The sequence below is a fragment of the Centruroides vittatus genome, unplaced genomic scaffold, assembly GCF_030686945.1.
Source record: "Centruroides vittatus isolate TY-2023 unplaced genomic scaffold, ASM3068694v2 contig_877, whole genome shotgun sequence".
Lineage (NCBI taxonomy): Eukaryota > Metazoa > Arthropoda > Arachnida > Scorpiones > Buthidae > Centruroides > Centruroides vittatus.
The window spans coordinates 760,392-775,756 of NW_027122569.1; the positions used below are offsets into that span (position 1 = coordinate 760,392).

Below are 15,365 nucleotides of genomic sequence, written 5' to 3' on the forward strand. Positions count from 1 at the left end.
AGCCAATCCCTTTTCCCTATAAGGGGGCTTTAATGTTTTATTCTATGAGGTGGTTTTATTTTATTTCCTTATTCTAAAGTCGCCTTGCCCCCTTATATGAAGCAGGGACAACTTTAATATTTCAAATGAGACCATCTATTTTTCTTCTATTTTTGAATTACCTCCGAGGCCCCTAGAAAATAAGTAACTTTTATTCTGTTCAATTTTTAAACAGGGTGCATGTTTTAGAAGATATACCAGGGGCATTATAAATGGACCATCCCGTATAAAAATTCTAGAAGCTAGAGAAAAGTAGTAGAATTAGTAAGAAGGAAAATTCTTAAATGCACATTTTCCTGTATTTATCATGATTTATCTTCTTCGTGTAATTTAATTATAAATTTAATAGTTTTCAGGTATTTATAGCTTAGTAGCAGTAGAGATATCTAGAAATGTAGAAAGAGAAAAAATAGTATCGATTCAGAAAAGATTTTATACAGATCACGACGTTAAACTGAAGATTTATAATGCGTGACACAATTTTATTCGTTGGAGAAAATGCAATAAAAATAATATATATATTACTTTTTCTTGTGCAAACCTTAAATTTAATTTTTCGGTATTTTACTTTAACTCAACTAACGATAAAACTAATTTCATTTTACTCATATAATAATCATAATAATAAATTTTCCTTTCTATTAAGAATTAACTTGATTAGGGAAATAATATAGGGAATTTTCCCTATAAAATTGAATATTTAAGAGGGAACTTCCCTAATATTCTACATAAATTTCGTTAATAATGCACCAGGAAATGTTCCCTAGTTTTCAAGAAAATTCCGTTATCATATAGGAAATTTCCCACGACATTACAGAATTTTTGGGGAAAAAATTTAACCAAATCGAATATCTCTCTGAAGTTGTAAAGTGGAAAAATCCAATTTTAAAGAAATTTTCGATATGAAAATATTACGTAAATCTTATAAAACATTTCTTACAGAAATATCCCTAAATTTTCTGTAAAATTTCGTTGAATTCAGTACAAATTTTTCAGGATTACTATTGGGTTTATTAAACCTCATCAGCGAGATGACCGGACAGACAAATAAACCCCAGGATTTTTTCGGGAGATGGCCAGTCCGCAGAGGCTCCTAATTAAAAATCGCCTGAGCCCCATGAAGCTATAACGCGCCATATAATTTGGCTCTCATCCCTGACCACCCGGCCTCCCATTGTGGGCCTGACCCACAATGGGGAGGCCGGGTGGCAAACCCATAATGGATTTGCTAAAAATAAGGCCCTCTTAGTGCCCACAGGGCGGAAACAACCATTTAAAACACTTCATCAGCGCTTTGCATTTCAGTTAAAAAAATCGTTTTCTTTCTTTAATTCTTTTCTTAAAAAATATGAAACGACTAAACGAGGGAGCCAAACTTGGCCAAAGAAAAATTCTCTGCTAAAGTTACATAAAATTTAACCTTTCTCGTTATCGATGTAGTAAAAAATAAATGAGTTTCTGGCAGAGACTACAACTCTTTACGATAAATTTAGTAGAAATTCCCTGTAAAAATTCCATCTGATAATATGAGATACTTAAACAGCTTACATGATTTTTCCCTAAAATCCTGACTAGATTTTATAGAAAAGAACAGTCAATGGAGGATTTTATTTATTTATTTATTTTACTTTTTCCTATTATGTTTGTATTTTATCGACAGTTAAACGACTTTACTAACAATCGTTCGTATTTTTTTTTTCTTTCTTTGTTAAATAAAGCACGAAATGGGAGTGAACTTTCGTGTTAACTAGAGAAAACGAAATAATAAAATAAACAGTATTACAGCTGATCTAAACTGATTGTTTGCGAACAAAGCAGCTGCACAACGTGATCAGGAGGAAACTATCACAATATATATATATATTTATTGTGGGCACTAGAGGGCATTTTTTCACATCCATAGGGTGGGTTCGGCCAGGTCCACAATGGGGCAACTACTTGGTGAAAGACGGGGCTCCACATATCTGGTACTTACCAACTGCTCATGAAAAATTCCTGGGGTTGCTCTCCGGATTAGATACCGGATCCACGTTAGATCCTAGATGGTCCCTTAATCGCCTCAGTTATCCGGTTAATGTTCATATTGCCCAATTTCCAATGATGGTTATCTCTAAACCAGTAGCCATTTTGAACAAAAAATGCATACAAAATAATCTCCGAACAATGATCACTGATGCGAGCATACAGTAAAAATGGCCGCCGTTCCCGTCAGTGATACAGGTTTGACTGTATTTATATAAAGTTGTAAACAGAGGAAATATCCCTAAAACTTTTGGAAATATTAATCCTATAGTTTTCTCTGTTTTCATGAGTAAAAAAAAAAATGTAAATGAAATTCTCTAAATTAAAAAGAAATAATTTACATTAAAATTGTGAGGGAGAAAATCAACGGAAATTTCAATTAAAGTTTTCCCTCTATTTTTTTAATTTTAGAAAAACTAAATTTTATTTTCATAAAATTATACACCGAAAAGGGAAAATTGCGGAAATTTCCCTAAATTTAAAATTAGGAAAGAAAATTTGTCAGAAATTTCCCTCCTCTGTAGGAAATATCCCTTAAATTTGCAATATTTGAAAAGGTCAAAGAAACTTTTGAATTGATGGGTAAGTGACCTTTGAAAGTTTTCAGTCTGTTGACAATATCGATTTAGAATAACTCCATCTCGCATATCGGATATCGTGATAACACGATAAGAATTTCTAGAAATTCTAAAAAATTCTTATCGTTAGTAATATTTTTTAAACGTTGAACTTCACACAGTTTAACCTTACACTAAATAAATATTAGTTTAATAGTATGTTGTAACTAAAAAACAAGAAATGTAAACAGAAGAAAGTTTGAGATTTTAATAATTACAACGAGGGAAATTTAGTTATCGGTATTGGGAAAATTCCCTACAACATTAAAAAATTTTGAAAAATATACATTTTTCTTTCATTTTCTAAACTTGTAGAGGGAAAATCTGGGGAGAAATATTTTGCTGGATTAATGTAGGGAAAATTCCCTACGGCATTAGGGAAATTTTTTCTTCAATTTTCTAAAATTGGTATAATGAAAATTTCCTGCAACAGTAAAAAAAAATTTTTTTAGAAATATTTCTTCCCAATTTATCAGGATTAATATAGGGAAAATTCTCTAAAACATTAAAAAATTTTGGGGAAATGTTTTTTTCCCTAACTGCGAGAAAATCCTTCCAATTTTTAACGTTTTCTTAATGTTATAATTCCCTCAATCAAAAATGACAGGCCCAATAATTTGCCCAAATTGGATTTTTACCCACAGAAGAACCTCTCTCGTTTCTTTGCTTTCTAGATTTCCTGGTATAAACAGTTTGTAATTCGTATACATCTATATTATTTACGGCCAGTTTATGGTTTCCAGACAATTTGTTTACTTCCCAATAAATTACTTACTGTTATTTTTTCTGTTATTCTTAACAGTTATTGCTGAATACTTTATGAATGCTGCCAGTTTTCGCATCTTGTATTAAAGCTATTGTCACCTATTACATTTTAAATCGGTATTTATTTATATATGACTGTACTGTTTAAGTAGGCACCGGATAACTTGGCATTTTCGATCATCCGGTGCCATAGGTGCCGGATTAGCGAACTTCCAGCCTGGTTTCAACAGCTTGTGTTTGTATACCCGTGGCGAATATTTCATTAAAATTATTTCGGCGAAGAAGTAGTAAAGATTAATATTGAAGTAATTACAAAAATTCTCTCCCCCTCATCTCCCTTTCCTGCTAGCAAGTAAATTAATACGCCACATGAACACGAATTTTTAATAATAGAAACAAATGTAAAATTCCCATCGCTACCATGAAGTAATTAATAAATAATCACAATTAACGAATAATTATTTAAATAAGGATTTTATAGTAAAGTATATTTGAATTAATTACTGTATTTAATTTAGATTTACAATGAATAAACCTCGGTAGCATGAGTACGCTTCATACCTTTCAATGTTGTCTATGAGCTGAGACATTATTATTACGTCAATAGTTCTCGAAAAGCAATTTTTCTACAATTTGTTTTCCTCAATTTTTCTGTTAAATAAGATGAAAATAAGTCAAAATCTTGCTTAGTATCCGAGTTCTTGAACGTCACTTAGGGGCCGTCCATTAATTTCGTGTACAGTTTAAGGGAGGAGCCGCGAAAATTACGTCATTGTACATGATAGGAATTGAGAGGGTCGAGGCGTTGTTCCAGTAATATTAGTGACATACGAATTTGTTCTTATAAGCCTACTTAGTAGTCGTGTGAATAATCTATCAGAAAATATTTGCAGAACTCATTTTTTCAATATCGGATCCTTGAACTATTGTACACGTAATTAAGGAGGGAGGATGTTTGCCAAAAGTATATCATTGTACACTACAGGAGAAAGAAGGTCAGAAGTAGCAGAAAAACTTTACTGTATGGACGGCCCTTTTCAGGGTTCTACAGGGTTTAGAGAGGTCTGAAGAATCCTTTAATTAAGGAACACAGTGAATTTCAGCGATACAAAGACTATGAACCACGAACAGAGAAGGTTCTTTAGAGGGCTCCTTCAAAAACTCTTTAAAGTAAATTTCTCCGGAGGATTTTTTATTCGCATTTTTGCACTGAACAGAGACTTTCTGCTTTTATTTGTTTTCTATGTTGTCAATTTATGCACCATCATACTAACATTACCAAAGCATTTATTATTAAAAATACACTAATCCATAGATAAAAGCTGCAGTATCATCGTAGCTTAAGTAAGAAAAATACTTACGAAAATGTAATAGGGGGCCCCAAAAACCTGTATTAAATTATATATATATTAAAAAAAAACTGCTGTTACTCATTAACTCGAATATAATCGCAACACATCACAACCCAAAATAAGAATGATAACCACACGAAGCCATATGACCTCAGAGGCACAAATGAGGGAGATTCCTGTTAATTAACTAATCTCAAACACGCAGTTTCTTTATAGAAACATGACTACTGCCTGACTAAGGTTATAATTACATAAACGTGACTGGAAAATTTAGCATCCTCGCTCTTCTAATGTCAATATGTGGCATAATTTTGTATTATTTTAACGTTAAAATTTGCGTGGAATAGGGTTTAAAACGATATAAACATTTGGATCATGAGGAACTCTTTAATAATCCCAATTATGCATCAATTAACTCAATTAACTCATCCGTTGGTCTTTAAACTAAACAATTTCCGATTTTTGTGAATGTTTTGCAACTTAAACAACTTAATGATCAAGAATTCTCACCGGTTTATCATGCGTATCATCAACCACATCATCATCATCATCATCATCTTTCTACGCGTTGAGAACACATACCGGAACTTCTAAATACCTAATAAATATATAGAAAAATCGAAATTAATCTTTAAAGTATGCAAAATATAAAGATATATATTAATATTTTAATAATAAATTGATAAAAAGAGCGATGAACTTAATAGCTTCTATTTTGGAGAAATTTATTTTTAGCCACCGAACGGAATGAGATTTTAAACTATAAATAAACATGGTCTAGACTTAGTAATGATGAAAAAGATTCGTTTTGCAGTGTTTTAGATGATATTTACTTCAATAAAACTACTTTAAAATTCAATCTGTGTACACGAATTAAGCAACAATAACTGGAGCAGTTAGCAGTTATGAATGTAATCCAACTAACTGAATTGACTTTGAAGGTCGTTCCTATTATCTGTTATATAGTTATATTAATTATCTCTCAGGATATGTTACCGTCTGTGACATTGGGGCCAGCAGAATACCTGTACAAGCGCAACACAACCGTGACTTGTATAGAAATCCTGAGTGACTAACGTAAAAAAACTAAAATTCCACACGCAAAAAAAATCCAACTGCGAAAATGTTTTTGTTTTTTAAATATGCACGCGAGTTTAAACCAACGATTAAGCAAGGAATTATTATAATTAAGTGGTATTAAATACTGGAAAGTTTAACTTCCACGCGACTTGGTGTAATTGAGATACAAAAGAAAGAGAGGGAACAACCAATCACAACTCATCTACTGACCAGGATGTTGATTCCCAACTTCCTCTGAAAGTCGTTAAAAGGGCGCAAGGACGATAGGTAGTGTGTGGCAAGCTAGTGTTGGGGTAGCAGTTTGACTAGTGTTGATGGCAAAGCAAAACAGTCGCTTGATCAAGGTGTGCTTGGACGTTGTGTGCTGTGCAATAGGTGAGTACACTCTTCTACGCTACACGTGCGTAATTGAGTAATTTTTTAAATGTAATTTAAAAAAAAAGTACTCAATTACACACGTGCAAATTTGCTTAAATGTAATATAAGTAAATTTGCAGGATGTATTCACTTTGTTTTGATCACAAAATAAGGAAAGTAATTACTCTAACATACACTATCTTATAAGCTAAATAGAATAATAGCCTGTTAAGAAAGAATGTAAATATCAGTTTAATTCTAATATGTATATATATGTGTGTGTGTAACTGTTTGCAGTTGGTTTCCCTCTGTTAATATTCTATGTTGCTGGAAAACCTTTCATTAGAGGGTTCTACTGTGACGATGATTCGATCCGTTATCCTTTTGTTAAGGATACCATATCCAATATGTGGCTGTATGTTATAGGTATAACTTCCCCAGTTATTGTGGTAAGTGTTACTTAATTGTGTGAATAATACTGTTATCTTGCAAGTTCTAAAATTGCATTCTTCTCTATTTAAGATAAGTGTCACCGAAACTATAATCTGCGTAAAGAAGATTGAGTGCCAGAACAAAAATCAGTTTTCGGTACACAAGTTTCAGATTCCTCCTCTGGCCGTTCTGCTGTACAAACAGATAGGAGTCTTCCTCTTTGGAGCGTGTGTCTCTCAGATACTTACCGACATAGCTAAATATACCACGGGGAGGCTAAGGCCTTACTTTATAGCGATGTGCAGGCCCGACGTGAACCTCACGAGTTGCTCGCAGTACGGATATCGTTACGTAGAAAATTTTAACTGTACGAATCCGGATTTATTCGCGGTCAGGGAAGCCAGGTAAGTGCAATAAAACTAATATCATACTCTACAAAACATAAATTATAAGTCTCATCAGCTGTATCTCTCAATTATGTAAATATAAAATTATATTTTTAATTGATTAATACTTGAAACAAGGTCATAACCATTGAAAAGATAAGATAAAACTTCATAAGGGTATAAGATTTGTGGTTTTTTTATGTCAGTTTATCAGTCATGATTCATTACCAGTTCAAAGTTTATCAAATTTGAAGTGGAAACAGTTAAAATATACTGAATATTAGTAAAATAAATGTAATTTAATTATTATTTTAAGCTCAATTTACAACCGTAAACAGTATAATTCTGTTATATTAGTTATTTAATGTTATTTATAAAACTTGTTAAACTTCCTTCAACAGAGGAAACTTTATAAATTTATTAGATTATAATCAAATATATAAAAATTACAATTAATTTTATTCTAAATAATTGTAAGAAATATACATTTTTTATTAATTTCAGCATAAAAAAAATCATTGTCACCTACAACCAAAATAACATAGTTGAATAATGTAGAATATTTTATTTACTACTTATTTATTTTAACTCATAACTAACATGCATATTTATACATTTTTAATGAAAAACATATTAAATTTAATACTTTTTATTTATATTTTTTGAGCTTAAAAATATTAAATTTAATCTAAAAACACCGTTTCATTCATCTGTAAATGTTCTCCGTCTCGAAGGATCTCGACGCTTTCCGACTGCATAATGAATTTCTAAGAACCTCTAAAGCCGAATATTTTAGCATTATTTAACATTTTGAATATAAATTCTCCATTGTAAGATTGAGAAGTATCTTTTGTCGACCATATCGAAGTAGCGTAATCGTCGCAAAGGATTAAACTGTCGAAAGATTAAACTTGTTTACTGAAAATTCAAAGACTGGTGATTATATTTTAAAATGTGGATTATGTACAGATCAGTTGCAAAGTTCCTATACACGACACTGCGTATTGGATCTCCCGGTTAAAGAATATCTAGATGACAAATTTGGCAAGTGACGAAACAATGCGAATCCGATAATGCAGCAAGCTTTTGATATGAAGAATAAAAATATCTCATAAATAACTCTGATTTATTCTTTAGAATTTCATTAAAAGGTGTCATAAATAAATGAAATTTTAAAGAGATTTTGATAGGTTTTTTGTCTTTTTTGTAACAGTTGATATATTCTTAATAGTTGAATAGGAGTGCTGTAGAATTTTACTACTTGGTTTTTAGTCTGATATAAGCTACAAAAGCTTCAGAATGCTGCAATAATGTATCCTTGTAGTCCAGACTTAATGTGTGACAGTTTACTTTAAAGAGAGTGATTTAATCCAAAGAGTATACACCTTCGACAATGTGAGACTTTGTATTAGGTGTATTTTTTAAAAATACACAAGTAATTAATTGCAGAAATAAACATTTCTTGATACATGTCATTATTTATCTTACTATATCCGTAAAATGCCTATTTTACTTATACAAAAGTATAAATAAGTATTTGTTTCTTATCAGTACAATTTTGGAAGTATTTGGATGGCCTCAAGCTGTACTGAAAGTTATGCTAAAATGTGTGAGAATGCAAGACAGTGAAAGATCAAGAAAGATTAGGAAAAGCCCCTTTAAAACAAATGAAGACATAAAACTAGTTTTTAGAAACTATTTTAATTAATTTCAACTCTGTATTGATGAATATATGCAGAATAATAGAAGGATTTGTATAGAGAATGGAGGAAAGCATGCATTTCATGGTCTCTCTACAGATAAAGCATATTTAAATACTGATACATCATGCAAATTTAGATATTTTTCTTATTTTATAAGATTGATAAGTCAAGAAAATAATTAAATATAATGTAAATTTATGTATAAACAAAATAACTTTTTATGTTTTAGGTTATCTTTCCCTTCTGGTCATGCATCATTCTCTTCATATGCCATGGTATATATTATAGTAGGTATCTTGCTCCGTTTTGGTTAAAATGTCATAAAAATGAATACTAATAAAAATTTCATTTTTTAATTTCAGATATATCTACAACACAGAATGAAATTTGAATATAATAAACTACTGAAGCCATTTCTCCAGTTTCTAGCACTCGCGACCACTTGGTTCATCAGCCTGTCGCGGATATCCGACTATAAACATCACTGGAGCGACGTCCTAGTCGGAGGAATTTTAGGCACTTCTGTTGCAATTATCGTAGTAAGTTCTTTGAATTTATTTTAATGAAATCAAATACTAATTTACTACGAATATGGCAGTTTAAAGGCAACCCATTTCAGTCATTTTGTATTCGGCGCATATGATTAATTAATAGGTTATGTTATGAAAAAATCATTAAATAATAATTTGCATCGAGTTAATTTAATAAAATTTATTAAAATGAACCAAGTCAGGTAATTAGAATGTTAAATAATTAATTAATTTTTTTCCTCTATTTAGATCAAATACGTGTCTAATCTACCTATAAAGCTCTTTGCTTACGAAAAGTATCCGTTATCGTCGCCCAGCAGTACCCAGTTATCTAATTACAATTCGTGCGACAAAGACGTGGAAGAGGGAATGAGCTAGCATCTCGCAATTTTCCGTACTAGGGACATTTCTGAGGTAATCATTAAATGGTGTAGAAATTTGCATTTTTTTCAACATTTAACAGAGGAATAGAAAGTTGATTAAAACATTAAAAATTGGCATTTATAAATTCAAATAAGTAGTCTAATGCAGGAACTTATCTTAATTTGATATTTGCATGTAAAGAGAATTTCAAAAGAGCAAAGTTTATAGCAAATTCCAGGTAAAATTATAAGCCCTTGACATTGATTGATGTGTCGAAGGTATATAATATTTTTAAAACAGTGTGAAAATTGCCCATAATTTTGATTTTTGGATAAATAATCAGATATATTTTTTACTTTTGCCATAAAAAAAAATCAGAAAATTGTATTAATGTTAATTTTTGAAGCAGCTAGATGTATCAAACCTTACAGAGACCACTTAAGTGCTATATGCACTACAGGGATAAAGTCAATTTTAATTAATGCATGGTAATTTTGTAGATATTTTATCTGTAGAACCATACTTTAAATAATATAAAACACATATCTAAGTCATAATTCACTTCATCAAGTTGTAATGCTTTTGTGAATAAGTAAACATAGAAAACAGACAGTGTGGAACAGCATCATTGCTCATGCATATCCAGGAATAGGATGTAAACAAAAAATATTTTGAGTATTAAATACATGGCAACCGAACCTGAAGTAAATTCCGGTTAAATGAATTTAAAATATGTAAATATTTAAATAAATGAAATAATTAGGATTTAATACAATATTTAATTTACTAAATAAACGTTTTTATGTGTTTCTGACAGAAGAGGAAGTGGAACTTTTAATTGCAGAAACCAAAAAAATTAGATTTAAAGTTAATAAATTTCTATAAAATTCAAAATTAATTTGAATATATCTTTTAATAACTTTACTTTTAAATGTTTTAAATTTGGCAACTGTTAAGAATTTCCATGTAAAGAATGCTCTAAAAGTCCCTATGCACAGGAATTAGAAGTTATTTGAATGTCCCCTCTATTCTCTACACAAATCTTAATTTTTCTCTGAATTCTTCCGAAGATCGTCTTCCACATCAATGATAGAAAGTCCTTTTTATAAAATAGACCTGATAACCAATTGATTAATTCTTTAACTTCCTACATGTAAAGACCTAGTGAAGAAAATTTCTCCTTCATAATGCTGTAAAGAAAACTGTTGCATGTTAAGTCTGAAGACCATGGTACCAGTAACTGCAACTTTGTTACGTTATAATACAGTGTTTTCCAAAATTAATGTCACAGTTTTAAATTACAGTAATTATGTTAATTATTATCCGAGAAGTCTGTAATTATACCCAATTGACAGAGTAACCATCTGAGTTTCACCTCCAGTCTGCATTCAAACATCTCGTCGTCCATTATTTCTAGGAAGAACCGTAAACAAAAATGGCAACCGGAAATAGAGGTGTTTTGTGTTCTGCAGTTCACGTGGTCGGAATTGCTCGTCTTTGCACAATGCGAGTAATCTGCAGGAGCCGTAGAATCGCGGTTGCTGCAGGAGGAGTGACAACGGATATGTCATAGTGAGCATAGGAAGAATTTGATTATCGGTTGGATGTGTGCCATGTGTCACAAGGTGCATACTGAAAAATTGTAATGAGCAAACGGGAAATGTGGATAGTTTTCCAATAACAATGCTCTCAGATGGTAATTAATATAATTATAATCCCTTATACATTCTTTTTGGAAGACCCTGTATTTATATTTTACTGTCAGCCTACTGCTCTGGGAGACCTGGGTTTGAATCTGGGAAACCCTTTTTTTGTGAGTGGTAAGTCTGGGATACATTAGACCCCATCCCTCATCATACAGTCACCATCATTGTGAGCTTGTCAGATACAGAATGAAATGTCCTCTTAGTGCCTATAGGAGAGAGTTAAAAATAAAAAAAAAAGGTATAAAAACAATAATGAATTTTATATTAAATTAATGTATTATATATTTATATTATTATAAATAAATCTGTTAATATCTCTTGTTGCATTAATATATTAGTATTAATATAGATTTTGTAAAACAAGATTGTTTCTGTGTATATAAGTTTTATAAATGTTCATTACTGATCCTGGATACGTAGCACAAGCCATACGTTTGCAATATGTAACCTGTTATAATCAAAAATATCTACCATGTTATGCACTTTGTTGTGTAATTATCGTGTTACCAGGGCTACAATTAACACGATCTTATCAGCTGGGAGCATTGTCTTCTTAGGGGCCTCGTCTCGCCGTTCTAAAGAAATTTGGGTCCTCAAAAGTGCTTAAAATGGCCCTGTATGTTACATATTCTGAGTTGCATACAGTTTTTATACTATTGTGCTACACATTACAGACTGTATATATTAATAGTTACATATTCTAGACTGTATACAGTTTGTTACTACTGCAATTCTGTATACACCATTTGTATTAATATGTTATATATATTCTGGACTGTATACAAGTTGAGTTACTATCATAATATATATTCTAGAATGTATACTGTTTGCATTACATATTCTGTATGATATATATTTTAAATTACATACTGTTGTACTGCATATCTGAACATTATATGCTACATAAACTGCCGTACTCAGACTGTATAGTCTGAGTCACTCTAACACATACATACTGGATTACACGGTATTGAATATGTAATGCAACAGTAACATTGTATCTCTTATAGATGTAACATATAATTTTATAATTAAAAATATGTAAAGAAACAGCTGTTCTGTTGGTATTGTAAAACTAAAAAAAATGAAAAATTATACAATTCTGTACCTATTTATTGGTATATTACATTCAATTACTTGCACATAATTTACTTTAATCGCTTGCAAAGAATGCATTAATAGTTATTACAATTACAAGTATAGGTCTGTGCCATTTAAAGCCAAAGATACGTTCCAAGAAATACATTTTTAAGCAAACATCATATAGCATACTTAGACAAATCTAAGCTTATATGGTACTAGTATATGTCAAGATTGCTCCACACATTATTTGTTGATTGCTGGATAATTGCCTTTTGCCAAAGGGTTTGTCACATGACGAGACAAATGTGCTCACACACGATTATTTGCCAAGCATTGGTTCATTGTGGAAATTACAAACGTTTGTCTGTATAATCGTTCTTTGATTTGGCACAATATATTGAAGAGGAGTGAGAAATGATGAATACCAAATATTTTTCAAATAAATCATCCACACCTCAGTATTGGTGCCAAATGTTTGCTAGGCATTTAGCAAATACTAATGCATGAAGCCACCTAAATGCAATGAGAGTATCTATCTATCTAAACATAAAAAAGTATGGGCAACTACAAATTTTTTCACTTCATTATAATCTGATAGACACCGCTTAACATTAATATATTTTGATACATAAGTAATTGAATAATAAAATATTTGTTGTACTGAATCTTTCTTTAAGCATAGCATTTGTCCACTTAATCAATTATATTTTATGATCTTAGTTCTACAAAACAGAATTCTATCCAAATATAGAATGTTTTAATGTATATATTTAATAATTAATATAATGAAAGACGTAATTACCGATGTTCTTGAACTTTTAATTTTTAATTACTCTTTCTCGGATTCAATTAATACAATTGTCATTCTTATGCAATTCTGCTTTAAATTAATTGAATATATCTACTTTAATTGCATAAAATATCATTTAATTTCTAAGAAATTGGTAAATTGAAAATGATTGTGATAATGTTTTATGATAAAATTCTCTAGTAATATTCTATATGGTCTTATATTATCAATCTCTGATGCATTGTATAGATAAGATTATACAAAAAAGATTATACAATAAAGTTCCCTATACACGTTAATTAGAAATTTATCAATATGCTCTTTCATTCGCTACACACTTTTTTGCCATGCTTTACCGGATATCATCTCGCATCAATAATTGAAATTCACTAAAGCAATCTATGGAAGGAATCAACTGGTTAACAGTAATTCATAGCTATCTCCATATTTGTGTTACGTAACTTCTTTAACGACGGTAATTAATATATTATATATACAATTTCTTTATATATAATGTTCTTCTTGTTAATTTATAATCTCAATTATCATCTGAAATTTAATTCTAAATTACAAGGAATAAAAACACTAACATAAATGATGAGATTTCAAGTAATATTATCAGTTAATAAAAATATTGTTGCTATCACATATTTTATTTTTCTTATCATAAATTAATTTATTGTGTCCTGATGAGTTGATAATTTCTGTTATAACTGTGAGGAATTAATTTGACAAAAGTAATTTAGATAACAAGAGTATTGATAAGACGTCTGTATAAATTCTATTCGTCAAAAGTGGTTAGACAAATCGTATTTGTATTTAATTGTATTTGTGTTTAATACACAACTTGAACAGTTTTCATGCATAATTAATTTAAATGTGAATAATTTATGACAAGAAGTGACTAAATAATTAAAAGAAGTTGCATTGTAAGGGTTATTAATCATTTAATTTCTAAGTTATGCAGGATGATTGCTTATAAAATAGGATAGACAAGTCATGAAGAAGAGAGTTCGGTTATTTGGTGTTAAATAAATGATATTTTTAATAACGTGTACAATATTTCGAAATACCGTCCTCGGGAAGACAAAGAAACCAGAATATGTGAATTGGAACACGAGACACGTTTTGCACAGTTTAATATTTAAAAATGGATGACGATAATTTATAATTTCAATCTCTAACCTTTCGTGTTCCTTAATAAATAATTACATTTGTGCAAATAATTAATAATGCAGCTGGTATTCTAATTAGTAAAGGTCTTTCTAAGTGTTATTTTAACTTTGTCGTCACAAGGAAAACCTGTTAATATACAATTAAGCACGAGTAAATTCTTGTTGGAAAGTTTGTATTAATGCAAAAAAAAAAAAAATTATATTAAACAAAACAATATATTGCTTTTGAATAAATAATAATTTCCACATCTTAAATTTTCTAATTGTTATTCTACAGCTACATAAAAATAAAAATCAAACTACATATTTAAGTAATTTTGATGATATCAAGAGAAAGGAATGGTCACATTACAGAACTAAGAAGTAGAATTTATAAAAAATTGCAACATAAAATGTAATAATAGTAACTAATTATGTGTGCATTTATTATTAATTCATAACTGCAATGGATTAAAAGTCTCTATAAATACACAAAGAATCTACAAGTCGCAAAATATTCTCTACACAGATGCCGACGAACGCGTGTACAGACGAATTCTTCCCGTTGTAATGTATGCACTAATGCATCTAGTTTTGTGTGCGAACACAACTAGCGTGTTCATTCAGAAAGTCCGGTACATCAAAGCCTACAAGTGATTCTGTAAATGTAAATAGAGAAGTGATGTGTGGGATACATCCTACATCACCATAAATTTTTGATTCTCCTCTATAAGTCAATAAGCATTGTATTGAGTACTTGAAAGGTAAATTAGCTCATCTGTCTTTTAAATATATAAGGACAAATTGCAGTTCAAGGATTCAAACTTTACCACATCTACCTTTCTTTAATGTGTATTATATTTTTTTTAAATAAATGGATATCATTTCTGTTAATTTATTAAATAATTTATTGACAGTAACTTATTAAATATATAAATATATATTTTAAAAACCTCCAAACAGTGTTTTATAGGTTTTGTATTACT

General features: G+C 30.3%; 2 protein-coding genes across 2 annotated transcripts in view; both read left to right on the forward strand.

Annotated features, from left to right (window-relative positions):
- LOC136983153 (dynein regulatory complex subunit 2-like) overlaps positions 1 to 15,365 on the forward strand; it is a 400,360-nt gene that overhangs the window by 56,973 nt on the left and 328,022 nt on the right. The gene's annotated exons all lie outside the window — the stretch shown is intronic.
- LOC136983161 (putative phosphatidate phosphatase) lies at positions 5,408 to 10,398 on the forward strand. The gene is made up of 6 exons (XM_067279814.1): positions 5,408 to 6,250; positions 6,530 to 6,681; positions 6,755 to 7,068; positions 8,983 to 9,040; positions 9,116 to 9,292; positions 9,533 to 10,398. Exons 1-6 carry the CDS (start codon positions 6,190 to 6,192, stop codon positions 9,659 to 9,661), a joined length of 891 nt encoding a protein of 296 aa, XP_067135915.1. The 5' UTR covers positions 5,408 to 6,189; the 3' UTR covers positions 9,662 to 10,398.

What these genes read in the sequence shown, in the direction of transcription:
- LOC136983161 (XM_067279814.1), top strand. Translation starts at nt 6,190, where the DNA reads ATGGCAAAGCAAAACAGTCGCTTGATCAAGGTGTGCTTGGACGTTGTG. An exon ending in TAACTTCCCCAGTTATTGTG is followed by an intron (nt 6,682 to 6,754) that starts GTAAGTGTTACT and finishes TCTCTATTTAAG; the next exon opens with ATAAGTGTCACCGAAACTAT. An exon ending in CTTCTGTTGCAATTATCGTA is followed by an intron (nt 9,293 to 9,532) that starts GTAAGTTCTTTG and finishes TCCTCTATTTAG; the next exon opens with ATCAAATACGTGTCTAATCT.